This window comes from Meleagris gallopavo, chromosome 4 (genome assembly GCF_905368555.1).
Source record: "Meleagris gallopavo chromosome 4, MGAL_WU_HG_1.1, whole genome shotgun sequence".
NCBI classification, from domain to species: domain Eukaryota; kingdom Metazoa; phylum Chordata; class Aves; order Galliformes; family Phasianidae; genus Meleagris; species Meleagris gallopavo.
The window spans coordinates 1,440,307-1,468,177 of record NC_139407.1 but is presented as its reverse complement, the minus strand read 5'-3'; the positions used below and the strand labels follow the sequence as shown (position 1 = coordinate 1,468,177).

The 27,871-nt window shown below is 38.6% G+C and overlaps 1 protein-coding gene and 1 long non-coding RNA gene across 5 annotated transcripts in view; one reads left to right on the top strand and one right to left on the bottom strand.

The window, feature by feature from the left end:
- LOC146544393 (uncharacterized) overlaps nt 1-27,871 on the bottom strand; it is an 80,567-nt gene that overhangs the window by 33,538 nt on the left and 19,158 nt on the right. The window lies entirely within an intron of this gene.
- The window catches only part of LOC146544392 (uncharacterized), a 79,639-nt gene continuing 68,099 nt past the window's right edge, over nt 16,332-27,871 (top strand). For 2 of the 4 annotated variants that reach the window (XR_014882801.1, XM_085221993.1), the window contains exons 1-2: nt 16,332-16,506; nt 16,866-17,090. Coding sequence is in view for 3 of the 4 variants with exons in the window: in XM_085221993.1 (XP_085078119.1) it covers nt 16,445-16,506; nt 16,866-17,090 (287 nt within the window). In the remaining variant the exon portion in view is untranslated. Of the gene's footprint in view, nt 16,507-16,865; nt 17,091-20,137; nt 20,219-21,022; nt 21,547-27,871 lie in introns of those variants that run through there. The other 2 variants (XM_085221992.1, XM_085221994.1) reach the window with 2 other exon arrangements.

Genomic DNA, 27,871 nt, shown 5'->3' with positions numbered 1-27,871 from the left:
TATTTTCCTTGCTACCACGAAGATTGTTCCTATTCATCTACGAACACCTCTATCATACAACTGTTAAGGACAAAACATACAGCCAGATTCCTCTCACCTTTGCATTTATTTTATTTCCTTTGGGACTACAAAGAGGATTTTAGATAGTTATCTCACAAGGACTAATATACCTGCACCTTAAGTCCAGCTCCCGTACTATAACATAAGTTACTCAAGTGCTCCAGAATGAAAGTATATGCAGCAGCTGATTAATTTAAGCTGCAGAACTGGGGAATGGATTACAAAATCCTTCCACAGACCTCAAAGTCATAAGCTTTGAGATCCATTCTGCTCAACAGCAGGTCACACTGCAGAGTTCACATTTAGATTTATTATGTTCTTATGTGCACTCAAAAGTTTTACTCATCAGCTTTTCTTTAAAAAATCCTTGAAGTCTTAGCTACACGGAAACGCAGAGGAGACCAGTTTTTTGCAAGACATTTGCCTTTTCCTGACCTTTCCATATATCCAAAGCTCTGTTTAGAAGAGGCTTCCTATTCAAAAATAAATAAAATAAATTATCACATAGTTTCCTCTGGTATCATAACTATGCATCAAGTGGGAGAAATCATGCTAGGGCACAGATGGAAGGTTTGTTGTTTGCTTTTTTTTTTTTTACTTATCCTCAGCCATATTCAAAAATTTTCTTTTATATGTCAGAGATAATTGTTGCCCACATTGTAGTTAGATACAGTGATTTATTGAAGTTATATAGTTTTAAAGAAAAAAATAATCACCTATGTACATGAAATTAATGCTAGAGTTTGGAAATCTCGTGCTTTTTGTTGTTTGTTTGTTTTGGGAAGGTAAAAAGTGAGAATGTGGATTTCCAAATATCTGTTAGAAAGCCACTGCAATTTTTGTATAGCAAAGTCCACTGATTTTAACTGGCATTGGATCAAGGCCAGAATTCCTGGCCATTTAGTTGGCCCTCTGCAGAAGCGATGCACTGAAGGATTTATCCCAAAGCCCTGGTGCTAGATCTCATCAGTCTCCTAAGCCAAACCCTGAACTCTGTAGGAGACCATTTCAGAAGACAGAAGCGATAGTCCTGATATGTGAACACCAGGCCAATCCGTAAGGCAGCAAACAGAGTATATGCCGTCAGATAGCTTGGCCCCATGCCTTGGCTGGAAGAGAGCACAGCAGGCACCCCACAGCTCATCTGTCTGCTCTGCAGCTCAACCCGCAGTGTCAATAGCTGTTCCTGCAAGCTTTTCTCCCTCTCTTATTAGAGATATCTCTGAGCTGTCTGTCTCTGTCCCTTCTGGAAAATCACTGAAAGCAGCTATGCTATCACAGGGACCCTTTGCATGCAGCACAAAACCTCTCCTGCTCATGAAGCCACAGTAGCTGTTATGAGGCCATCTACACCCAAAGAGTAGTAAACTTATTTTTTCTTTGCAGAAGACAATTTTCATGCACAAGTGGGCAGCTTCCAGACTTGAGAGCTTATAACCGTTAGCAAAAAGACAACCTGGGAAACAACAAACAACAACAAAAAAATGGGTCCCATAGCAATGAAAACCTAGTAGTTTGCTATTGGCAAATGTGAAATCAACAGCAGGTTTAATGGAATGGCTCAGTAAAATGCTGTCTCTGGATGATTACTCTTTAGCTATTACTTTCTACAAACTGAGCATTCTGTCACTTTACAATGATGCAACACTTAGACTACTTTTCTCTAATTTCCCAACATTGGTTTCCATTACAGAAAACAAGCCTGGAAGAACATTTTTCATATTCTTAGGTGTTTTTGTTTTGACAAACAGATGCGCTTTGTTCCCCTTTCCCTACCTCCATCAAAAAGAATACAGGCTTATGTTGTCCTGCACAGCATTTTGGACTTTCCCATTCCTTAAATGTTTAATATGCTTATTTGTAATTTTTTTTTTTTTTTAAACATCAAACTATGTGCACTGAGGCTCTTTCATCATTTCATCTTTCATCATGTGACTGCTGCAGTGTGAGCACTGTAACTGTGACCGCCTGTAGACTCTGTAGCGTGTGGCAACTTCAGCTACTGGGTACGGGATATTTCAGGGAGTCTTGCTAGCAGAGTGCACACACTTTGTCTTCAGCTTCCAAACAGCCTATCACACACCACTCAAGGCAGCCAGGACTTTTATGGGAAACACATGGTGAGAGAAAGTCACGACCTATCTAGTAGCTGGAATGAAAAGCAACTTTAAAAATAGCGAGTCCAGGTCCTTTTTCAGTTTCCCAAGGAGCAGAAATCGTGCCACTGAAATCAGTGGAATTACAGCAGCAAAATCCTATTGTTAACTCCAGAATCATCAATGCAGCACAGCTTTGATAGTGACAGCCAAATAAAGAAGGCACATATTTTCATTCAGCAAGCACTCATGCAGATAGAGTGTTTGCAAACCAGACAATGGGTGTTCCTTCTTTAACATCCAAGCCACAGAGGGTTTGGCTAATTTACAGAGAGGCTTTAAAACTGTGTCTGCACTAAGGCATTAGCCCCAGCACCTGAAGGAATCACACCTTCAGTAACACTGTTCTCCTGTGCAATCACCTGTTGTCACCTGCTTCCAGAACTCTGGTTCCACAAACAGCAACTAGCACTCAGAATTGTAACAGACAGATCTAAGGACAGAGGGACTCAGAAGAATTCACAGCAACATTTGACACACCTTCTCTTCATCTGCAGTGATCATAATGTGTTCAGATATATTTTTTTTCCCCTGAAATATTTAAACAGGTAGCAGGCAACTTTCAAAACACCAAGCAAGCAACATCTTACTGAATGTGGCAACCTCAAGCTTGTAGTATAAACTTAAATTTTAATGTCCACCAAATATAGTTGGGTTTCCAAGTCTCAGGTTGCTGTACCTCTTTGCAGGAAAGGTACTGAGTACATTACAGGCTTTTGTACAGAAATAACTATTTCAGAAATGTGGGAAGAATGTAGTTCGTAATTAGTAACTTAGCAGTGATGTAAATCTGCAGAATGAGATGTGTTGAATTCAGAAAAAAAATTTAAAGTGAGTTGTCTGCAATTCACCATACTCAGCTCTGGTGAGGCCGCACCTCGAGTACTGTGTCCAGTTTTGGGCCCCTCACTACAAGAAAGACATTGAGGACCTGGAGTGCATTCAGAGAAGGGCAAGAAAGCTGGTGAGGGGTCTGGAGCACAAATCTTGTGAGGAGTGACTGAAGGAACCAGGATTGTTCAGGGAGAAGAGGAGGCTCAAGGGAGACATTATGGAGAGGTGGGGAATCAGCCTCTTCTCCCACATAACTAGTGATAGGACTAGAGGGAATGGCCTCAAGCTTCACCAGGGGAGATTCAGGTTGGATGTTGGGAAAAATTTCTTCTTCAAATGAGCATTCAGGTGCTGGAACAGCTGCCCAGGCAGGTGGTGGTGTCACCATCCCTGGAGGTGGTCAAGAAACATTAAGATGTTGTATTAAGGGATATGCTTCAGTGGGAAATATTAGTGCTAGGTGAACGGTTGGACTGAATGATCTTGGAGGTCTTTTCCAATCTTGGTAATTATATGATTAGATTATGATGGAACCATAAGTTGCTCATAAGCAGAGGAAGAACAGCAATATGTAAAAAGGCAACTCCCCAGAAAATAGCTCCTTATTAACACTGGAAAATCCTCCCAAAGAGGCAAAAAAATATTCATGATCATTCTGGAGGAGCAGGAGCTTTTTACTTCCCCTTCTCTGAGCGGAAGAAGAATGCAGACTCTCACCAAAACCACCAACTTCCTGCATACGGAGAAGAAAAATGACTTCCAAACGTCAAAGTGATTTTAACGCAGAAGAGCTTATTTAAGACAGTATTGTGTAGAAGCAGGAAAAAAAAGAAAAGGTTAAGAAAGGCCAACAGTAGCACAAGCAATTTGAAAATGCCCGAAGCTTAAAATGCCTGCTCCTTCTATCTTCATTCCTTCTACCCAGGCTACCCATCAAAGATTTGCATTTGAAAAGGACTTGCTCATTCTCCCCCGGGGATCAAAGCAGAAGGAAATTTCATTGCTGACTTTAGAACTTCATTAGTTCCTCCAGCAAGAGCTCTATCACTCACACAGCTATCAGTTCCCAGAACTGCCTCACAAGCAACCCACAGCCTGTTCAAACCAACTGCACTTTGCAGAGAAAAGGTGCTTCACACAGCAGTGCAGAATGAGGCCGATTACCTCTGGTGCTTCACTGTACCTTTCCACAACTAAAAACAGCCTACGTTACTTCACTGCAAAGTACTGTAGTTGGAAATTCATCAGCACTGCACTGCAAATAGCAGAGTTCTACATCTTACAGAATAAGACCTCAAAGACAATACAAATAGTTAGAAGATATGCTTCTAATGAGAAGCAGTTTTTATGATCCCATTGTCTCTGAAACTGTGAGGTCACACATTTCCTCCTTACTGCACATATCTAAGATTCAAGATGCTTTGGTTGATGTGCATGAACCAGGTATAACTGATGATAATGCATCTGAATGTGAATTTATACATGCACTCACCCAAAGGAAAATGCCCACTTCTGCATGTCAAATCAGAACACTGAATCATTTAGGTTAGAAAGACCTTCATGGTCATCAACCTGACCTATGTATTACTTTGCCTTTTTACCAATGTCACAGAAACTAATGGCATCTGCTGCATTTTTATTTATTTATTTATTTTTTGTGAAGGAAAACAGAATATTTCCATAAATATTGGCAGTGAATGCACTCAAGGGGGAGACAGCTTTGTTCCTGATGTCAAGTCTCTTTTGAGATAAGAAACGAACACAGAGAGGAAAACAAAGAAAAAAAAACTTTCTTTGGTCTTATATCTATAGATTCTAGTAATTAGTAATGCTGTTATGGAACTGAATGCCATGTACAGAAATCACATTTATTGAGTGGCTCCCAGTGAGAGCAAAGGAAAGAAGGAGCATCTTCTTCAGTATAACTTCTCTGAAGAGAAGCACTGTAGGTCTCAGTAGGGCCAAAATCAACTTATATGAATCACACCTGTAGACTCCATGGGACAGAGCAGTAGCATCAAAGAGCTTTGGGAACAAAGAACAGCTTCTCACCATCCCACTCATGCAAATGAATTCAGATATGATGGGGAACCTACATTTGCTATTGTTAACATCCACAAGGAAATGCAGCTGTATTTCATGTATTCTCTGTGGCCTTACTTTCAGTTTTGTTGGCAGCCTCATTCCCTTCGAAGTTACATTTACTGCCAGTTTCTTTTGCTGGAGAAGGAAAGATATCCACAAGTCCACCACAAGAGGACTTTCATCCCTAATACCAGTGATCAAATATCTAAGGTACTGCCAAAATACTCAATCTGCCCTTCCTTCTCAAGGAATCATTTGAATTATTTTTTTCCTGTCATAGGGTCTAAATTTCTGACCACAATCTGATGTGTTGCTCAGATGCTCATAGGTCTACATAATTTTACTGAATCTCCTAGAAGCAGCTTACAGGTTCTGTGGAAACTAAAGGACTTCAAATAAAACAGAGCAATGATGATACCACTGTAACACATCCCTTTGTGTCCCCTCAGCCATTTTTATTAACCTTCCTACAATACTTTCTGCAGACTTACAGGCTTACCTCATCTACAAATGAAAAATCTTCCATTTTCAGTGCCTAGTAAATAGAATTTTACTAGCCTATTTTGACTTCTTCATTTCTCATATTATTTGTACACACTCGATGGAAAAGACCATATCTTTATGTTCGTCCTATCAGTTCGGTTATATTTATCCTTTAAAGCTGTATGCGAAAACCAGTTTTTAACATCTTCCATTCACCCAATATATCTTTTCTGTCATATTAACGCTCGAGAGACATTTTATGGCAACTGGAGGTTGTTTTTTTTTTGAGATCAGTCTGTAAGCATGCAATCCAAAGTTACATTTAAAGAGTCGTGCCTGAAAAATATTCCGATTTGTAAGTTGGTTGCATTTTGACTGCAAATTTGAATTTAAACTTGACAAACACAAGAATGGGCCTTTCAAGAGCCTTACTGATGGCGATACTTAAGCCTCTCTGAATGCTGTTGTTTTTAATCACAGAATGGCTTGGGTTGGAAGAGACCTCAAGGATCATGAATCTCCAACCCCCCTGCCACATTCAGGGCCACCAACCTCCACATTTAATCCCAGCCCAGGCTGCCCAGGGCCCCATCCAACCTGGCCTTGAACACCTCCAGGGATGGATGGGGCATCCACAGCCTCTCTGGGCAGCTGTTCCAGGCTGCCCAGAGGTGAGACTCACAGGCCTGTAGTTCCTGGGTCCTGTTTGCTCCCTTTCTTACAAATGGGAGTGATGTGACCCTTCCTCCAGTCACCTGGAACCTCACCTGACAGCAGTAACTTTTCAAATATGATGGAGAGCGGCTCGGCAGCCACCTCAGCAGCTCCTTCAGAACACTGGGCTGCATGCCATCCGGCCCCATAGACTTGTACACATTCAGTCTCATGAGGCAGTCTCGGACTTGCTCTGCCCTTACAGTGGGGGGGATTTACTCCCCTGATCCCCACCTAGAGGTTTAGGGATGTGAGAAATACTAGAATCCTGGCTGCCAGTGAAGACCGAGGCAAAGAGCTCATTCAGTACCTCAGCCTTCTCTTCATCCATTGAAGCCAGTTCTCCTTTTACATTTACCAAAGGAGATACACTCGCTTTGGCTTGTGTCCTCTGGCCAAAATGTTTTTCCATATTGTCAGTTCTTTTACTCTATTTACTTCTGCATTTTAAGAGAAATCCACAGGTCTCTTAGAGTACCTCCAGAGGTGAGAGGAATATATCTTGTTCTTAGGGTGGGCCACCAGTATATCCATTTGGAAGCTTATCCTTATCCTAATCTGAGGACTTAAAGTATTAAATCCATTTTAAGTCCTGCACAGAAGTTCCTATGGTTCAGATCAATAAAGGCTGCATACAGCACCATACTTAAAAACTTCTGTTGGCTTAAAAATATATAATAAATCAGAACACAGAATTCCTTGCAAAACAGAAGGTTGCAATGTACTTGGCAATGACACTAATCAGGCTCAGTTCAGCTTCCAAGCTCTCTGCATTACTTTAATGAAAATCTTAGCCAAGGTTGATAATCATGAGTAGTAATTCTGAAATGAAATGCTAAAAATCCCCAGAAACAGCTACCTCCTTCATTGCTTAGCTTCCTCATTTGCTTAGGTTTTTGGAGGCACAAATGATGACATGATTTCATCTAGCAATCAAGTAAGTTGATCTTACCTTTGGCACTACAAGACTGTTGTAATGCAGAACCAAACAAGAGTTAATATTTCTGTGCCTGGATTTGACAGCTTCGGAATTTAGATTTCATGACAGTCTATTTTTCACTCACCAAGCCCCCTGGGACGTACAGTGCCCAACAACTCAATATTATAGAGGGAAAATTGCTGCAAAGTGCAACCCCATGAAGGACACCTACCACTGTTGTGACAATTCAATTCATGCTGTTGAAATTCTTTTACAGGCTCATAAACAAAATGTACAGGAGATTGGTTTTTGCATGCTGCTGCAACAATTTAGAAAGCACAGAAATTTTTAATGCTGCTCCACACCAGAGCTTACATTTGCAGCATTTGATATAAGAACTTTCTCAAAGGACTTTTTTTTTTTTTTTTTTTTTTTTTTTTTTTTTAAGTTTCTGAATACACTTAATGATTTACATTGGCTTTTTACAGGCTATCTTATTATGTTACCTGGTCTTTTCAGTAAATGGAAAAAACATCAACAAACCCTGTCAATCTAAGGAAAATCCACTGTCACTACACTTGTGTGCATGCTTGATTAGATATATACATAGATATATAAATACTATACTACTATTCTTTTCTAGCAGATTTGTATATTTCAAGGCAAAACAAAACAACACAAAATCAGATTTGTTCCCTTTCGTACCCCCAGCCCCCCTGTTGAGGGACTACTGTCCCCTTCCAAGTTTTCTTTTTGCTCCCAATATTAAAAGAAGTCAAACCAATCCAGATAAGCTCTTTTAATATGCATCTCACATTCATATTAGAAAAGCACTGAGTAATTAAGTCTAACACGATGCCTAACAACATTCCATGCAGTCTATATTATTGTTCTTATCAAATGATTATTGTTTTCTCTCTGTAAACTTAACACTCTTTAATAAATGGTGCCTCATAAAATGATTATAAAACCAAGTACTTCACTCTTTCATCACATAATCAGACCAGATAGGCAGTCAAGAACAGTCTGGGTAATCTAAAATATCTTCTGGAGGACCAGAATCGTATACAGAACGTTTGCTCACCACTAGTGACCTTGAGGTGATTCTCAATCATCGTTGTCAAAATGACACTGCAAGTACGAGTTCCAAGAATGGTACGTAACCATCACAGAACCCTCGGATTACTTTGCACAACCAAAGTAAAATCATAAAATCACTTTCAAACACCATCCCAGATTCTTAGGCAGCAACGTACTCTTCCCTCAGAAAGTATTGAGTCTGGGGCCCCATTCTTTGTTTTCACTGTCTGTAAGCCATATCACCTCAACGTGGAAAATGCATGAAATAAACATGTCTGAGTTCAATTGAACAAAAGCAGACTGAGAAAGCTCCCTGGCAGAGAACCAAAGAGTAGTTTTGGAAAAGAAATACACTAGGAATTTCTAGCAGGTGCCTTCACTTACTACCTACTCAAATTCTGTCAGATTCCCATGGCACAGAGAGAAAGCAACGAGAAGAAACCATTCCCTGCACTTTTAGAAGCTCGCACTGCCTCCCCACAAAAACAATTCTTCCATTTTCTGAATACCTGCAAAGATGTAACAGGAATCCTATTTATTTGAGAAAGCTTAGGAAAACTGTGATTATGTCTGTGGGAAGAGGGGTTTAAGCATTTCTGGCTAGATGTACTGAGTCACAAATTAGACATTTTTCAACTCTGAAGTATATAATCTAACAAGCAGACTTCTCATTGATTTCAGAGATTCATAGATTCAGAAAGGTATTCTTCATCTCCAGTTTTCACTACTGGTAAGGATTTATTGAGTGGAAAAAGAAAAAAAGAATAAATAAAAAACATTGCCAAATAGCAAAACTCACAATGAAGCATGTGATTTACACTGCAGGAGAAAGGAAAACCAGAACAAAAATAATGATTTTCTGCTATAGAGTTTTAAGTCTGAAGAGATTTGCTTTCCCTGTTACTTCATCACTTCTGCATTTTCCGGGTTAAAATTAAATGAGGCCCAATTTTTTCCTAAGAGCACATGCACAGCCCTGTTAGTGTCTTAATATCATCCAGAAAACTCAGGGTTAAGCAAAAGAGGAGAAACAGTGTAGAATCTATGCTATACAAATTTAGGCCAGGTACTTAAAACAGACAGCATTTGCTTGCACCCCCAGTCAGTATTAATACTTCCCACCCAGGTGCAAGCACAAAACAGCACAGCCAAATTGCCTCTCCTTCTTTTAGGAATTTTTCCCTCTTGGCCACCTTAAACACAGAAACCATCGAGAAAATGCCAAATAGAGTGTAGAGGTCCAGAAAGTTTGAAGAGTGGGAGACAGAAGAGAGACTTAAAAAAATAAACATCAATAGAGGCAAACTGATTGCTGCATCTAAATGCAAATCAAACAGCATCAAAGAGCAGCAGAGCAGCTAACACAATTTTATCTTCTAAATACACCACCAGCACTAGATTCCCAATCTCTAACAATATGACACTGTTTCTAAAGGTCTGAAGATAAAAAAAAAAAAAAAAAAAAAGGAAATGCAGAATCTTAAGCAACAAAGTTACATGCAGCAAAGCACACTATCAGGTTTTGCATGCACTTAATCCAAGTTCTCATTCTTCATGCTGTGCAGTAAGTGGAAAGCAATACACCTCCTCCAGTGACCACATCTCTTTCACTTGTTAAAAGCACTTTCCTCAGCTTGTCTTTTAAAACACCATCATAAGCATAAATAAAAATAATGTTGTGTTTGTTTGTTTTTTTTTACAGTGTTACTGTAGTAACAAAACACTGTCCATTAGACTCTCTCATTTTTATTACTTTTGAAGTGCGTTCACGTAAGCAGGAGGAAAGCAACTGCAGTACAATACAGCAAGGAATACAGCAAGACCATTTACTGACAATACTACTGCAATCCATAGCATAAAAGGAAACCTCAGAAGAACTCAGTTTCACACATCCAAAAGTTACAAAAGGTTTTTGTAAGCCAGAATGAAACACGTGCAACTACTGGGATTCTTACATCCAAGCCAAGTGCCACCACTCCCATTATTTACAGTACTTCCAATGCATGAGCACTAAGCCCATATAAAGAGAAAGTCATTTTCCTCCAGAACACACCTCCAAGTACAACCGAGATTTACCTTTGTTCTTAACAATGGTGTTTTTATTAAAAGCTTTATGATATTCCACCAATCCTGACTCTGTTTTCCCTCACCTCCTAAGAAAAACACAAGATACTACTATCACTGAATATAAGTGAATAACTTACAGCTTTCCAACTACAAATATTTTGATAATACAACTTGTCTTACCTGCAAATCCAAGGAATGGCATAAAAGAAGGGATTGAATGGGAACACCTCTCCCAGCTGTAGACTGGAACAAACTAACTCCAGCCAGCAATCTAAAACAACAGCAATCACCATTAACCTCTCATACTTGAGCTAAAGAACACAGCAAAGAGATAATTCTTTAACCCTTCACATGTGGGACTTTTTTTTTTTTTTCTAAACACCATTGCTGGTTCTTAATTGTATGCAAAGTAACAGATATAGCAGATAAAATTTTTAAAAACAGCTCTCACATTTCCATTGTGAAGTTACAGTACACGATACTTTTAATTTACTGTGTTTTGGGAAGAAGACGGTTTGCTTGTTGAGTGTCAGATATTATTTTTATTTGGGTTTATAGCAAATACACGGCCCTTGTAATGAGTGTTTTGTCATTCCAAAAAGTAAGCACAGAGTCTGACACGAGGTGTCTGTGCTAGTGAAATAGCTATGGCAATGCATTATTTTAAAGTATGGCTAAGGCTAGAGTCAGACTACGGTAATAACTCATCATAAAAATACATCCCTAACCTTCAGGATTGTTTCCATGTGAATGCATTACCATATGTTCTAAAAGCAAATTTGATTTAATATTTCTTACTAAGAAGCAAATTACATCATTAATGTTTTATCAGTACATCACATTACAAGTTCCGTGACCCCATACAAAGACTTTTCCTTTTTGTTTCAAAATGAAGCAGTAAAAGAAGAGGAAAACAGCAGAATCTACTACAAAAAGGAAACAAGAATATAATTAGCACCAACAAAAGCAGTGACACGTGGCAGAGACTTTGCTACCATATGCAGACAGGCAAAAAAGCAGAAATCTTTACCAACCACAGTGACTTAGTAACGAATCCATTGGGGCAGATCAAAGAAGCAGCTACAAGGTACCCTCCTTCTCAGCAGAATAATTACATTTCAGAGAACCAAGTTCAAATGTTTATTATTTGGAAACCTTAGAATAAGGTACAGCAGCTTTAGTTCCCAGAAAACTTGTAAAAAATAACAGGTAGACTGGATTACTGCTTCCAGACCAGCACATGCACAGACTGCAAAGGAAAGTAGGCAAGCATGCATTAGACCTTTCTTTGCCTCTGCAACAGAGAAATTGGCACAGCTGAAGGTCCTCAGCTGTTAGAAATAAAGGCAAAATGGCCCTTCTGCTGTGTGAACTTCCTTCAGGTGTTATAAATATAAATTTATATGTAAATATACATATAAAATGCCCCCTTCATAGCTAATTAGTAAGATTCTAAACGGAGCCTATCTATCACATCCATATTGATAAAGATAAGTCCTCTACAGCCTTTCCTGCAGTTTTCTTCATTGCTGGCTCATGAGGTATATGAATGCTGCTGAGCCAAGCTGAAGTGTGAAGGAAATTAAGCAATGTATGCAGGAATTTACTGGGAGTGTTTGATAGGATGGGAAATGTGGTTTGTGTCTCTAGTTCTAGATAGATTCTAGACTGTTCTTCCCCTCCACCCCTCATTTCTTTGGCTGGTGAAATAACAATAAAAAAGCTGCTTCTTACAACTTACGTACAGCACAACAAATAGTTACTTCTAAGCACAAATTGCAGTCAAGTATTTATTTTAAATATATTTCAAGCACATTAGTAATTCACACTAGAATATCTGCGAAAGTCTGTTAGTAAAAGAAAAAGTTAATATTTTACTGAAATCTGTTTCCCAGGTTTCACAGCTTTTTAATTTCCTATAAATTTGGCTCGGGTGTAGTTAAAATCTTGCTGTGTTATATACCAACCCTCTGCACTTGAGAAGTCCTGAATTTCACGAGTTATATCCTAATGTATCACAGTGTCTCAAACCAGAATAATTTAAAAAAAATCCTAAAATTTCTACGTTAAATGTTTATGTCTCTGTGTCTTTCCATTTTAATTTCTTTTTATTATGTTTTTTCAATGTGTGGGTATGTAATGGATCAGGCAAAAACCTATGCAATTTCTCTCAGGTCACAGAGCAACAAATCAGTGAGGCTGTTTCTTATATGTCAGCAGGAGGATCAGCACTGTTTTGTGGCACGGTAAACACACCTGAAATGTCAAGTTTGAAGTATGCACTGTATGAATGAATGTTCATTGTAAAGAATGAACACACACACAAAGAGCTGCATTTACATATATTAATGACAGAATTATACTGGAGGGGAGGAAAACGAACTTTTCTGTAGGACTTCTGTATTTTACCCAGCCCCATGAGGGAAATTTCATCCTCACATTTCCTGTGACTCCTACTTTGTGATCATAGTAACACAGAGAAAGCGCCTCAGGATGCCTGACTGGAGAAATTAGCATTAGTACATTATTATTCAGTTGGAAAAGTCAGAATTAGAAAACCAGGCTCACACCCATAAAACTCACACTCCTGATGCTGCTTGGCAGCTGCACTCATTTATTTGATCCTATTGCTTGTTGGCAATAGCCTTCCTATGCTACCACTATTTTTTTTTTTTCCCCCTTTTGGGACTTCAGTAGTAGGTCAGTATTTTTCCCTGGCATGACACCTCACTACCAGCCCATTATCCATTACCTTCCTGGCACGTGCAGACCTAAGGAAAACCTTGTCTGTGATTTGGCACTTTACCCAGTTTCTGATAAACCTTTTAACTTCTATTTCTTCTCTTGTGGTGGAAAACTGGGGAAAAAAATATGGCATGGAGCTATACCATTATCAAACTGTTTTTCACTATGAAGTCCTCCAAAAAACCTCAGATAACTCAGAAAAAGGGGAAAAGACAAAAGGTAGTTCTCCTAGAGACTTTTGCATCTCTGAACACACCAAAAGAGCTTCTGTTTTGAAAACAGTCCATACACTAAAAATGGAAATCTTGCCTTTAAATCAGTAACGCGTCATCCATTTCTCAATCTGCTTCAAAACCAGAGGCTTCTTTGAAAGCACAAACTGTCACAGCTTTACTTCAGCTAGACACAAAAAAAGAAAAGCTTCAAAGATAATATCAAAAGCAATCTGGATTATAGAAAGAGGAGTGGTTTACCACCTGGTCAGAATGCATACATGCTCTTTACAGAACTTTTTTACTCTGATTAGTTTACGTACTAGATTGCTCTGGATACTGAGTAACATTCTTATTTCTCCGTGAGTAAGAGTGATATAAGACAGAAATCACTTGCAATAATTATAAGGGCTCTTAGAAAAAAATAAAATAAAATAGCAATTATGCTGATGAATCTCCAAAGGCTGCTGTCATTACTAAAACATCACCTTGACACTGATTAAAAGCGTCAAGAAAACATTATTGTTTTTGTACTTTTTTGAAAACTGCATCTTAACTCTTACGAGTCACAGTGCCTAAACCTGAAGTAAAATGTCACAGGATTCTCTTATTGTCACTTCTCAGTAACAATAGGGATTGTGAAGACCCGGTGTCACCTGTCCATTATCTGCTGCCATTGTTCACAGTGTGCTAGGTAAGCTGCTGCCTATCACAGCTAGGCAGTCCCAAGTGGGATTGCAGTTTTACTACTAATGATCATATTAAGTAGCATATTAGTCTTCTAGATGTAATCTTCGACAATCAATTGAGCTTAATGGTGATGCTTTATCATTTTGACTTGTTTCTTTTTCCAGTAACATCAATACTACTTCACTCAACAATTCATTTTTTCAGTCAGTTCCCCTGGCTTTATTGTCCCTGCTCTGCCCAAGCTAAAATAGCTATTGAGAAAGACAAGCACAAACACACACACCATGTTGAGGCATGCTCGTGCACTGGGATTGTAAATTTGATTCCTTTCCTCTTAAAACAGGCATTCTAAAGAGGTGAGAGAAATTAGGCCTTGAAAGTATCCTCCTCTCTTCTGCAGCTGTAAATGAACATAATTAAATCTAATACAGGTGTGCAGCTGAGGTTCACAGTTACAGGAAATGCATCTTAACCTGCTTAGGTCCATCTGAATAAACATTTCTACTGAAATTTGGAAAACTGAGTTATCTATAAATAGTGTTAACATATAATAAGATAGCATCATATAGTACCTTTTGTTTGCTTTTCTTTCCTCCTGCAGTCTTAAAACACATGAATTTCTGTTTGGCCAGCCTAATCTGAGTACCTTAGTCAGTCTGTTGATGTATCTTGTATCCTGTGACAAGGATGACTGTGTTTGCATACTTTTGGGGCAAAGCCATCAAATAGCAAAGGTACCTCGAATCAGCAGGATTAGGAGAAAGTAAATAGCCACAACATACAAACCAGCCAATCCTAATGCTGAGATTTACTGGAGAAACGAAAGGGAAAATAAACATCAGGCAAGTGGTTCATTCGACTTTTTTTTTAAAAAGAAAGGCAGTGAATTCATAGCCTAGTAAATGCATAACTACTCTACCCGTAAAAATAATCCCAGAAGCTGCCAAATATCCTGGCACAAAAGAGGGGAAATTTTAACGAAAGATAAAAAAGACACTGCATTAAGAAGGAAAAAAGAAAAAAGAGAAGTCAGGAAATATCTTAATACTGCAGGCTTAGACTGTCTGGCACCACAGGTTCAAATATTCTTGGTGATTCAGCCACTCCAAACCTTTATCAGTCAAAGGGAACAGTTGTGAAGGCAGATAGAATGTTGTGAATGCAATTGTGACTGAATCTTGCACAATTAGAGCATCATTGAAAAAGAAAATTAAAAAAGAAATTCTGCTTTCTAATTTTTGCATGAATGACAGTGATACAACGGCACCTTTAATAACAATAATAGTATGCCCTTTGCCTCAGCCTCAAATTTTCATCATTATCCTGACTCTCTTCATTCCCAGAAGCATCTGCTTTCCAAAAGTGTCACATTTATATGAAGTGTTCTGGATGAAACTGCTATACAACATGAAATATTACCATTGTTATATAAACCTAAACTACTAGTCAGATGATGATCTTCATATGAAATAATTACAGGCAAGATTATAAAAGTGAGAAATCATAAATAACAGAGTGAAAAAGCAAGAAAGGAATCCAATGTATGTGGGGTGAGAACAAGAGAAAGTCCACAAGGAATACCATTCATGGGAGTTAATATTAATATTGCATTCAATTTATTATCTCTTTTCTCACAGGATTAATTGGATGGCATAGTAAAACAATAAGCTACTATGATCTATTTCATCTTTTATTTTCATTTCAGCCACAAACAAGTTGCAGGTCAGTCCCTTTCAGCCTCTTCCACAGCTATGGTGTTTAGGACAAAACTGTGGTAGGCTCATAAAAATAGGAGCAGTTGTGCTTGAGATTAGTCTGAAAGAATATACCCATGGCTCAGAACAGTACACTGAAACGTACTAAGAAAGGTAAGTATGCAGCAATAGAGGGAGTCACTAAAGAAAGAAGATAAATGTATTGAAACTACTGTTCTGACACTAGATTTCCAAAGCACCATCTCATGATGTCGGCTGTGGGAAGGAAACAGTTTGTTAGAGCATTCCTCCCCTCCCTAATTATGTAGTGACTTACATTTACCAATTGGTTCTTTTCAATGTCAGAGAGCTGTACTGCAAGCCACACAACTTTACATATTCGATTTGTTTACTACGTCCTCATAAATTCCACAGGCTAGAATAAATAGCTTTATTAAAATTGTTTTTCTGTGAATTGAGGCTTTGTTGAGGCTTTTGGCTGATACATAAGCATACCATTAGGTTACAGAAATGTGCATCGTGTTTTTCATTTTGTCTACCCTTTGCTAAGCCTGCTTGTCATAGCTGCTTGCTGATTAGACTTAAATAGCTTCAAGTCAGCTTTTCATCCTTGCGTCATGCAAAGGCAAATGATTTTTGTTTTGTATTTTTTTCCCCTGTGGTGTGCCAGCCTGCTTCAGAAACATGCCAGCCCTTGCAGAGCACGGAAAGAAAGAGTTATCAGGAGCCAGAGTTGCATTCCAGAGGTGAGTCATTCTTGTCAAGTATTTCATATTTGCCTCTCGGATGACCTGCTGGCCTTACTGGTGCATTATAGTAGGAATACATTCTTGATGCACATTTAGGATAACCATATGACTCACTTAGGGCTGTGCCAAACGTGAGTAATGTAAAGTCATCCTAAATGAGTGCTAATAAAACATTTATATCACGCCACACTTCCATGAATTCTCTATCAGACGCTTAGCATATTGGAGAAATAATTTTTCAATGCTTAAGTGAGGAAATTATCCAGATCCTTTGGATAAGCTGAGATATATTTTATGAAAGCCAAGGCCAGGAAAGGTGGTAAATGGTGTTATTATACATGTTTGTGCCTCTCTAGTCGTGGGTCTGGATGCAACTCTGGCTTGTGCTGGCTGCTAGTATCTGTGCCAAATCAAGTCAGGATCAGCTTTCATGCTGGTGGATGTCAAACTGCTGTCAAAGGAACTTTAACAACAGTTCTTTGCATAACGGAATCCTACAAACATCAAGGAGTATCTTGGAGTCTGGATAAACACCGTGAAATCCCGTCTCCACTGGGACTTTTTCCTGGAAATCAGAGGAGGTAGGATTTTTAACCACTATGTTTAAGATTGCTTTACTTCACAGGATGCAGTGTCAATCTGTCCAGAGATTGTGAAGGTCTATCAGGAAGGCCAGGTGGGAAAACCCCACTGCTTTTAATTTTCCAAGAGATCCTTTTTGCTTCAAAGAGCCATTGCAGAAGCTTTTGTTCACTGCCAACAGCTAACGCAGCTTAAGGTACATGGCAGTTGCTGGCTGCAGGTTTCCAGCAGTGTGCTTTGTTCTGGTTTATTTTTAATGGAATGATGGAATAAAAGCTTCTGGACTTAAGGAGGAAAGAAGAAGTAGTGCTTGGTGCCATCATTGTGGGAAATTCTGAGTTTTGCATATTTTCTTTTGCAATCAGGACAGTAGTCTAAAAAATCAGTTTGTTAGCAAGTATATATTTTGGGGTAATTTGTCTTTTGTCCTACAGAACTGCAAAATAAATAAACAGGAGAATTCAAATCAGAATGTTTAAAAGGCCAGATATAAACTCTGAAACGTAGGGATATATCTTGTTCTGCAGCATGACTATTAACATTAATCAATACAGAAAATATGTACTAAGTTTGATTCTTATTTAACTCAATAGGTTTGGCAGATTTAGAAAATACTGGTGAATATCTTTATAACCATTAAAGTATGACAAAAAAAAACAACATACTTGGTAGCAGGTGTAGGCATAGTATTTAAAGTCTTTTAAAAAGACATTGCACTATTTATTAGCTATTATAAATACGAAGGACATTACTGGCAGTAGTGATATGCCACAGGAGTCCTTGGTAGAGCATGAAATTTAGACACTGAGGTGCCATACTTGCTGATATGCCATATAACTTTTAAAAGCAGGCAGATAGAAAATGAATGAAATCTTAAAAATTACTACAGCATATTATACTGTATTTGCTAGGCTGGTGAGAGAAACCTTAAATCTATTTTTTTCCAGCAGGATTACTTTGAAAGGCAAAACATAGGTCAATGAAGAATTATGACACTGAAAAAATAGAATATGTTCTAGAAGAATGTTCAAAATGAACAAAAACAATTTCCATTTTGTTATGATAAACATTAAGTTCACCCTTCTATTAATCCATAAAACAACCCATCTCATGTCAGTGACACTGAGTTATTTAAATAATGTAACCATGTATCATAAATTTAACAGGCCATGTCAAACCAAACTTTCCTTTAGTTGATGAAAACACCAGGGGAAAAAAGTGGAAATTTCTTACAAAGGCATCAGTGTTATGTAAAACATAACAACAGAGCAGTTTTTCTAAGCCATAGTAAACGTCCATCTGGCTAATCTTGGATCTTCAGCCACTGACTGCAGCATAGGAGAGATGTGAGCATCATTTCACTGGCATATCCCTCCAACTTTACAAAAATTTCCTCAATCCAAAACACTACTTCATTGTAGAACTATGTCACAGGAGCAAATTCAGACTTAAAATTCATAGTCACATTACCAAAGTGCGTTATTCAGTCAACTTTTAGTTAGCTTTGGAATTTTTCAAACTAGTTACAAAATAAATTGAAAAACAACAAGAACTGCATTAATTGAAGGTTACACAGAGAACATTAGCACATCATGACCTGTTTGAGGGACCTCGGTTTACTAAAATTATAGTATTAAAATTGATGGAGGCACTGGGGGTGGATCTCAAATCTCCTAGATTCAATCAACTTCCAAAAGGTCAAACACTTTTTTTCAACAGCGATTTATTGCCCAAGGTTTCCATTGAATCCCATTACTGCTGCTTTCATGGAAGTTCTGTTTTATTCCCTTAGAATGATAAATAAAACCTTGATAAATAAAATCTTTGAAAGTCATGAAGTGTCTATTATTAATCATATAATTGCTATTTTTACATGGCAGCACCTATGAGCTACCAAAGGCTCGTGTCCCTTTATGCTAGGCATTTGGAAAATAAATGCACAGTCCCCTCAGCTTATGGTCTTCAAAACTGCAATGGAATACAACTCCATTTACAGGAAAAAGAAAAAAAGAAAAAAAAAAGGCACAAAACACTCACAAGAACATAAGAGTCACACCAAAGATCTACCTTGTCTGTAATTTGTCACTGACAGTGATCAAAACCCAGGATGGCTGAGGTTGCAGGGTACATCAGGACCAGCCCTGGCTGCAGCAGGGATACCCAAAGCAGCAGATTTAGCAAAGAAGTAGTATTATAATTCTGACAACTTTACATGAACGCAGCAGATCAGAAAAAGCCGCTACTATATATGGCTTTAATGTCCATCATATTTCGTAGGTTTCATAGTTCCTATCTGAACAGGCTAGAAATACTTCAAAGGATACTTTTGTACTTCAGTATAGACTGCCAATGCATGGTATCTTTGATTATCTATGTCTAGCAGGAGTCATTTCAAATATTCCAGAAAGACCTCCTCAAAACTGCAAGAGGAAAAAAAGTTGCTGATGGAGTTTGTGGATGCATCAGAGAGAACATGTCTGTGCAGACTGTCAATAGTACCCTCTGGCATAGCAAATGCATTTCCACATGTTCTTTAGTATACTCTACTGATCATAAAATCACAAGATAATACTATTCATAACTAGAATTTAGAACAGATGTGCCATTCCAATCTGGAAGATGCTGGCTCCTGATTATGAGCACTTCTGCAACAAATCTCTTTTACTTCTGAATTTAAAACCTGATTAGACCTTGGAATATTGCTGTTCTGAACAGTGAGATCAAATGAAAAGAGCAAAGATGTCAGAAATTCAGTCAGGCACGATACATACTGCAACAACAAAAGAGCCATACATAATTAATGCCTTTTACTCCACCTAAATACCCATTCTTTTCTATTGCTGCTGGCAACCGGAGTCCCTTACTCCATTAATAAACTCCCCCTGCTCTACTCTGTACCTCAGGAGAGAGGTAAATGTACCCTATGTATCTGAGTATTCAGTTTAGCTATTAAAACAACCATTTCATTCACAAATACAGAGTGTATGAAGAGATAAAATTCAGGGATTTTATCTGCCAGTTTAAAATATGATCTCTTCCTTCATAGGAGAACAGCCTCAAAGCTCCTGTTCCTCTGTGTACATGCATATGTGCCTGTTTGGGGTCATTACAAGCACACATTGAAGAGGTAAATACGAAGAAGCTGTGCTAGACCTGTACTTCTGTGAATGGAGAGTAAGCTGCAGGAAGGCAGTCAGGGGATCACACTCCTAACTATTCCATATTTCTGAATGGGCCGTTGCTGGCCTAATTTCTACCTTTCCCTGAATGAATGTATGAGTTTCTTATGAGAACTTGTGTAAACTGTGGTTCAAATTTCATTGAAAATGACATCTGCCAAGAATGGTGCTAAATCCTGTGATAAACCGTGTAATTCAACAATTAATCATATGCATCACAAAAGTATATTATCTCAGAGAAATATTATGTTTTCTGCTTTGACTGGTACTGCATCAGTATTTTGAATACAATCCGAATTATTTATTGGTTTTCAGTAAAAAGTTGCTTCTTTGATCTTCAAAAGGATTGACAAAGTATCTGGAATTCCTTTTTAAAGGCTGAGTCAGAAAAACTGTAACATATTACATATTAACATTCAAATATTGTTTTGGAAGAAGGTCCTAAGTTCCTATGGAAGTAATGCAAAGCATCTCTGGTGATCCTCAATGCTGTAGTGCCAGTGTGTGCGTCAGAACAATTTCAACATTAAGTTAGATTTTTCAAGTCCATAATCCTGTCTCCTCTTGCTTTATTGCCCATCATCCTATTTCTGTGTCTCAGAATTTCCTAGGCAGCTAGCTCATTTGGCATCATTTCTTAAGGCATAAACTAGAATTGAGCTCAAACTTTTCAAAACAGAAAGTAAAACAGCAATTTTCCCTATGGAGGCATATGGAATTATTAACAGTATTCTCTAACTTTTCACTAACAGAATCACAGAATGGCCAGAGTTGGAAGGGACCTCGAGGATCATGAATCTCCAACCCCCCTGCCACAGGCAGGGCCACCAACCTCCACATTTAATCCCAGCCCAGGCTGCCCAGGGCCCCATCTAACCTGGCCTTGAACACCTCCAGGGATGGACAGGGCATCCACAGCCTCTCTGGGCAGCTGTTCCAGCACCTCACCACTCTCACAGCAAAGAACTTCCCCCTGACATCCAGCCTAAATCTTCCCTCCCTCAACTTCAAACCATTTCCCCTTGTCCTGCCATTATCTACCCTTTCAAAGAGTTGACTCCCCTCTTCTTTGTAAGCTCCCTTTAGGTATTGAAAGGCTGCAATGTGGTCACCTCATAACAACAGTTATGAACAACACAGTCTTGTTTCTACCATCATTTCCTGTGCTGTCAGAAGTAGATTATGCTCAGTACATACTCATGTGTGTTTCCTAAATTGCTTTGGAACTTAAAGTCTTGTTTCAGCTGAAATTAAACAAAAGAATGTTGACCTCAAAGATTATTATGTTTCCATATATTCTGTAGAAAGAGACAGTCAAACTGAGGATTAAAATTATGTAAGTTTCTGGCTGACAGCAAGACTGCAGAAGGCACTCACATTTATTTACGATACTCGGGAATCTGCATGCCAGTGCTTATAAATACATCATAGGGAAAGCTTTAGGGTTTTTGTATCTCAGCCACCAAGACCTACCAACTACAAGGCACCAGCCCACAAGAAATGAGGTTTCATTCATTCTACACTTCTACCTATCACTTATTAGTTTATCACTTTTCATTAGTCAAACACGGATTTATGTGGGGAATGAGGGGTGGAAGGGTAAGAAATCTTAACATCCCTTATTACTGCATTAAAGTGCTGCGCATCTGTCTGAGCTTTCTGATACGTTAGCTCCAGCCAAGGTGCCTGATGTTCAGAAGCTGTGACCCATATCTGTACAGTACTTTCACACTGTGCCCGCACAAAAAATTTCATACTATGGGTTTACTGTAGAAGTTTTGTGCAATTACACTGCACAGCAGCACACCTGTCTCTATCCACCAGTCAGTAAGGGTGGAATTAGTTTAAGCCAGAATGTAAGCGATGCAAACAGTCTCTCATTTCCAATATTCAGCATACACATTGAGCACATTGGTGGTAATGTCATTTTCCCTAATTTAGTGATTATTCTGAAGGCATGCAAAAAAAAAAAAAAAAAAAACCAAAAAAAAAAAAAACCCACCCATTACTGATGGTATTATGTTCATTAGGAGAAGTAAAGATTCATTTTGCAAAGAGAGGATGTTGGAGAACTCACTTATGATTACGATGTTCTATGTAGTATTGTGCCTTAGATAATGGAAGTTATACTACATAGCAAATAGGGAGATTAAAAATCAATTTGATAGCTGAGGGAAGAAAAATGTTCTACTTATCTCGTGAAACATTTTAATTTTGTGCCATTTACACAGCTGATTCTGAGGCAGTGAAACAAGTATATGACATACATTAGTGTGACAACTTTGATCCTTATGGTTAGCTGCAGCTGCTATGCAAGTTTGAAAAGCAATACTTTTTCTTCTTTGAAGATTAACAGTCAGAAAAATTCTTCCTGCTGGTGAACTGCAGAACACTGAACTCTGAGCTGTTGTATTACGCTGTGCAAAAGATGGCACTAAGGTAGCTGGAATTTCTGCCTTATATTTCAGTGTCTCTGCCCTGCTTTGGCTCCACAACCAAAGTGTGCTGAGACCTGCCTGCACCTGTCAGCATAGGCATGCCCTTGTTCACGTATTTGCAATGTGATTGTAGGCTATAATCAGCAAAAAAAATGGGTGAGGCTGGAAAAAGGTTAGAACTTGTCTGGAATTTTTGGTTAAATATCAAGAAATTCTGATTCTTCAAAATACAGCCTTTTTGTGGGAGCACAATGTATTTGAAATTAAGAATTCTCAAAAGGATAGTTCAGACTGGGAGTCAAACAAATGGCTGAAAGCAAAGACCACCCAAAAACTTAGATAATCATGGAACCAAGTAACTAGTTTTCATCTGGGATTTAGGCAGTTAGCGCCAGAAATCTTTGTTTTCATATCAGATAGAGCACAGATTTATGATCTGAACTCCCATATTCCATATGACAGAACTTTTCAGGATAAAAATAGCAACACTAACAAGGTTCCCCAAGGAAATTAGAAGCATATCACTCTTACGTCTGTTCTTAGAAAGATGTTGGAGTAAAAGCAATTCGTTTCTAAGCATGAAACAAATCATGAAAGCAAAGAAAGAAACTGTATGAAAACTAATAAAAAGAAACTATCTAATTGTACTGGATCTGGCCAGGATGAAGTTCTTCTTCATAGCACCCGCTACGATGCTGAATTTTGAATTTGTTAACTAAAACAGTTTTGATAACAAGTTTTGGCTTTAGCTGAGTAATGCTTACACATCCTTGAGGCTTTCTTTTTTCCTGCTTTGTTTCTATTGATATTCCTTTACTCAGCTTCTTTCTTAAGTGTTTTTAGATTGTCTTTTGCCTATCCCCTTAATTTTACTAATTCTTTAAAATAACCTGCAATTGTTATTGTAATTGTAAACAAATAGAGATAGAGGGTAATGTTGAGAAGAACACAAGGTCTTGTAAGAACAGGCAAATTTTTGCCAACAAAATTTTGTCCAAAACAATATCCTTTGGCAAGCTTCACATTTCTGTTCTCTACTTACTGTACAGTATCATAGTATTTTATGGAAATTTGGAAAATGAACTCATTCTGATTCAAAGTCAGGATAGAAAATGGGGCAGAAAATGGCCATGGAATGCCTGAACAGTGTCAATAAACATTAGTTTTTTGTTTTTTTTTTCTCCAGGGAAATAAACAAACAAAAACAAAACAAAAAAACCAACATATTTTGCATAGATTTAAGTGCAAGCTTACATACTTTACCTGAAGACCTCATATACAGGATTGAAGTCTTTCAGCTGTTCATCAAATGAGAACTAATGGCAGAAACTTTCTGTCCAGAATTACACTTAGTGCCACCATAATTGAAAACAAGCAAACAAACAAACAAACAAACAAACAAAAACAATGTTTTACATAACCATCTAGTCTACATGCTTCTGCTGGATTAAGTTCCTAGGGAAACAAACAAAAAAACAAACAAACAAAAAAACGGGTGTGTATTTTCACATGAAAATTTAAAGGGAAGGTTAAGATTAATTTCCTTAGCTGGAGCATTTACTCAAGTACATTTTTGAGAAAAAAAAATTATCATAGCATATACACACTTGTTACTTCTGAGAGCTCCTGCAGTTCTCAGATACTAGTGGGAGTATCTCACAGGCAACACTTTCATGATATTAATAATTAGTCTATCCTCTGATGTCAATTCCTAAATAGGTCCAGCACAGAATAGAACTTGTAGTAGCTCCGTGAAGCTCTACTTCTGCTTCCCAAAATGTTCTCGCTTAATCCCAGCTAGTAGCATCACTCTCTTACCACGACTTAATTTTATTTTATTTATTTTTATTTAGAATCATAGAATAATAGAATCACCAAGGTTGGAAAAGACCTAAAAGATCATCCAGTCCAACCGTTCACCTATTACCAATAGCTCCCACTAAACCATGTCCCTCAACACAGCATCCAGTCTTTCCTTGAACACCCCCAGGGTCGGTGACTCCACCATCTCCCTGGGCAGTCCATTCCAGTGCCTGACCACCCTTTCTGAAAAGTAATACTTCCTAATGTCCAGCTTGAATCTCCCCTGCCGTAGCTTGAAACCATTCCCTCTGGTCCTATCACTAATGACACGAGAGAAGAGGCCGACCCCCAGCTCATCACAACCTCCCTTCAGGTTGTTCTAGAGAGCAATGAGGTTTCCCCTAAGCCTCCTCTTCTCCAGGCTGAACATTCCCAACTCCTTCAGCCTCTCCTCATAAGACCTGTGCTCCAGACCCTTCACCAGCTTTGTTGCCCTCCTTTGAACACGTTCCAGGGCCTCAATGTCTTTCTTGCAGTGAGGGGCCCAAAACTGGACACAGTACTCGAGGTGCGTCCTCACTAGTGCTGAGTACAGGGGGACAATCACCTCTCTGCTCCTGCTGGCAACACCATTCCTGATGCAAGCCAAGATGCCATTGGCCTTCTTGGCCACCTGGGCACACTGCTGGCTCATGTTCAGCCGAGCATCAATCACTACCCCCAGGTCCATTTCCTCTACGCAGTCCTCCAGCCACACTGCACCAAGCCTGTAGCATTGCCTGGGATTGTTGCAGCCGAAGTGCAGGACCCGGCATTTGGTCTTGTTGAACCTCATTCCATTGGCTTCAGCCCAGCTCTCCAGCCTGTCCAGATCCCTCTGTAAGGCCTCACTACCCCCAGGCAGATCCACACTTCCAGCCAATTTGGTGTCATCTGTGAATTTACTGAGGGTGCACTCGATGCCCTCATCCAGGTCATCAATAAAGATATTGAAGAGGACAGCCCCAGCACCGACCCCTGGGGAACACCACTCACAACCGGTCGCCAGCTGGATTTAACTCCATTCACCACCACTCTCTGAGTCCGGCCCTCCAGCCAGCTCCTTACCCAGCCAAGAGTGTACCCATCCAAGCCTTGGGCTGCCAGCTTCTGCAAAAGAATGCTGTGGGAGACAGTGTCAAAGGCTTTGCTGAAGACTAGGTAGACCACATGTAATTTTATTACAGAGAGAAGTATGGAGGCAGAAACATGAAACCGCATACAGCTCTTTGGAATGGCTTCCAGCTGTATGTTGCTCCCAATGTAATCTCATGCCATGTTTCTTTTTTGTCTTCAAAATGCATCCTCAGCTGGGAAACCAAATGGAACCTAGGACAACTGAATAGAACCTCAGGTTGAAATCAAACCCCACCATCTAATCTACCCTTTCCCTTTACTCTAGTAAAAGGAGATGCCCTTACAGACTCCAAGTCGGGCCAAAATTGTTCACAGGACTTCAGGATCTGCAAGCAAGCAGAGTGCACAAATGAAACCTACTGCTTATTTTCCCCCTCCCCAACACACAGAGTGCCTTATTTTCTGGAACTTTTCACTGGACAGCTTACATCAATGTGTGAAAACTGAGTAAGAAATATTACACTAGGCTGCTATGTATTGAACAACACTTTCAATCTGGTAGCTTTACCTTAAAACATTTTAAACCAGCATCTGATAATCATCATTAAGTTTAACCAATCATGAAGTCTAATCAAAGCAGAACAGGGCAGGCTAATTGGAACAAGGGTAATTAGCACAATAAATGTACCTCTTAAAGAAAAGAAATAATGGCATGTATTGCTCATTGCCCATGACTATCAGTAAGATCATGGACATGCTGATGAGTAACATTCTCTTCCCACGCTTGTTTCTACAGGTACTGCATTCAACACATCCTGAAAAACACATGCTTTCTGTTGTTTTGTTGCTGCTGTTGTTCAGAAAGGAAGTGCACCATCTTATTACTAGCTTCTCTCAAAATGTGATTACTCCTAGTGGTGTTTTCTCCACATAATCTGAAGATCCTTTAGTCACAGGGCTATTTCCAGCAGAAATCATCCCTGAACACTGATCAAACAGGCCTGCAATTTCATGGTATCTTTCTACATACATGTCAGTTGATAATAAATTTTCTTATTTATTCCCTTTAGCAATACAAAATATATGCTGTACAAGCAGTTAAAGTCCTTTACCTCACATTTTTCCTCTTTTTTCTTTTTTGCCTTTGTTTATTTTTACTGAAAAGCTCAAGAGGCAAACACATAGAGTGAAGATGCTGGCAGAGTAGCAAATGGAAACATAATGTAAAAATATAACATTTACCAAAAGTAAATTGTTTATTTTTTATTTACTCAAATCTTTTTCAAGTGTTATCTTTCTTGCTAGTTTTTGTTTGTTTGTTAGGAAAATATACAATTTAATGTAACTAGTTAGATGTCTTTTTCTTACAAAGATGACGAAAAATGTTGGCCTTCAGAATTATTTCCTCACAGAAACATTTTTATATTTTACACATAAGTTCCATAATAGACTTGTTAATGTTTAGAAACTTCAAAGGATCACTATTTTTATTCCTACTTTAACATATATTCTACTTTCTTTTCCCTAATACTAATTAATGAGTGAAATATGAGTGCTGCAAAAAAGAGAACTGCTGTTTATTCTTCCAGAGCAGTACAAGCTGCTTTTCTCATTCTTACTGTGAACTACTTTGAACATCATTTCTGTTGAGTATGCCAACTTTTCATATTTTGTGAGCCAAGGTCTCCTAATTTCATAGCCAGCTTGCATCACCCCACAAGTTCAATTCCTATTTTATACCTTAAGGATTAAGTGATGAAATCTAACTCAATTACCTTAGGGCTAAAAAGACTGAAGTTTTGATCAGTGTTCATTGTCAGCTTTAGCTCACATTTTCTTTAATCCTGCTTAGGGTGCTGGAGCCATTAGGATTGTTTTTGCTGTAGTTAATTTGGGTTTTTGGACTGGAAACAATCCTTAATTTAATCATAAAAGTTTGTTCATGTCAACCACATTTCAGGATCTGTTAAGGTTTCATTAAATATGCTGCCTGTTCAGCTGTGCTTCGAGACTTAGGTGATGCTGTCTGACTTTCACAGAGCAATTATTTATGACTGTCAATTTTCTGTCGAGCTCCTGAACAACATACCTTTGAATATAGGAAATGCAAGATGCTTATTTAAAACTAAAATAAATACTGATGAAAATAAGAAGATGTGGGAATAAATGCAGTGGAAAATAGGCAAATCATCTCTAACTGATCTTCCACTTCCAATTAATTCACTCTCCCCTGCATATCCCAAT